This window comes from Sphaeroforma arctica, assembly GCF_001186125.1.
Source record: "Sphaeroforma arctica JP610 unplaced genomic scaffold supercont1.10196, whole genome shotgun sequence".
Lineage (NCBI taxonomy): Eukaryota > Ichthyosporea > Ichthyophonida > Sphaeroforma > Sphaeroforma arctica.
In genome coordinates, this window is record NW_014030362.1 from 1 (window position 1) to 974 (window position 974).

At 42.1% G+C, this 974-nt stretch overlaps 1 protein-coding gene across 1 annotated transcript; it reads left to right on the forward strand.

The window, feature by feature from the left end:
• Positions 1-273: 273 nt before the first annotated feature.
• On the forward strand, positions 274-531 carry SARC_17260 (hypothetical protein; the record flags this gene model as incomplete). The annotated part of the gene is made up of 1 exon (XM_014288644.1): positions 274-531. A coding segment is annotated over one exon (258 nt), but the record flags the coding sequence as incomplete, so codon positions are not given.
• Positions 532-974: the final 443 nt, after the last annotated feature.

Sequence of the window (974 nt, forward strand, 5' to 3'; positions counted from 1 at the left end):
AGTACTTATACTTCTCCTGGTTATTTGTGCCTCCACTATTTTTGCCTTCAAAATGGTGTTTATTCTGTCTACATAGTACTTATACTTCTCCTGGTTATTTGTGCCTCCACTATTTTTGCCTTCAAAATGGTGTTTATTCTGTCTACATAATACTTATACTTCTCTTGGTTATTTGTACCTCCACTATTTGTACCTTCAAAATGGTGTTTATTCTGTCTACATAATACTTATACTTCTCTTGGTTATTTGTACCTCCACCATTTGTACCTTCAGAAATGGTGTTTAATGTCCGTTGTGGAAGGTTACGTAGAACACCGCAAGTACAATCTCATGAGCATGACCGCCGATCTGTTAAAAGAAGACGAAGCGGACTCGAGTAATAAAGGCCCATCGGAAGACCCCCTTTCTGCACCTGAAGGCCCTACGGCCCCTACCCATGCAGATCACAGTTCCCCATCACTGGCGGACTCAGAAGACAAACGCACGCAGGCTGAGGATACCGGCGAGTGTAATATCAATACCAACCAATAAAATTAGCTGCTAAATACGTATATACGTTTTAGTCTGAGACTCTGAGAGGCCAAGAGCGACCCTAAACCCAGGACTCGCCTAATATGGGCAACGGATATCAGATGTCGCCAGGTAGTGGTTTGGGGGTCACCTTGGTTTACTTTGTATGCAGTTAGGCTTTGTGAGCCAAAGTGTACGGAGGAGTGCTCGTTGTGTCTGTCTCAGCAGTGTAGACGTACGTATAGTGCGTGCGCAATGCCTTGGTAGTCATACATGTGCTTTGGTTGGTTCTCTTGTGATACAACATGGCATTGTATTGAAATACACACACTATGTATATTTGTACGTACGTCTGTATGTATGTATGTATGTGTGTGTGTGTATGTATGTGTGTGTGTGTATGTATGCATATATATATATATGATATATATATATGTGTGTGTGTGTGTGTGTGCGTCTGTATG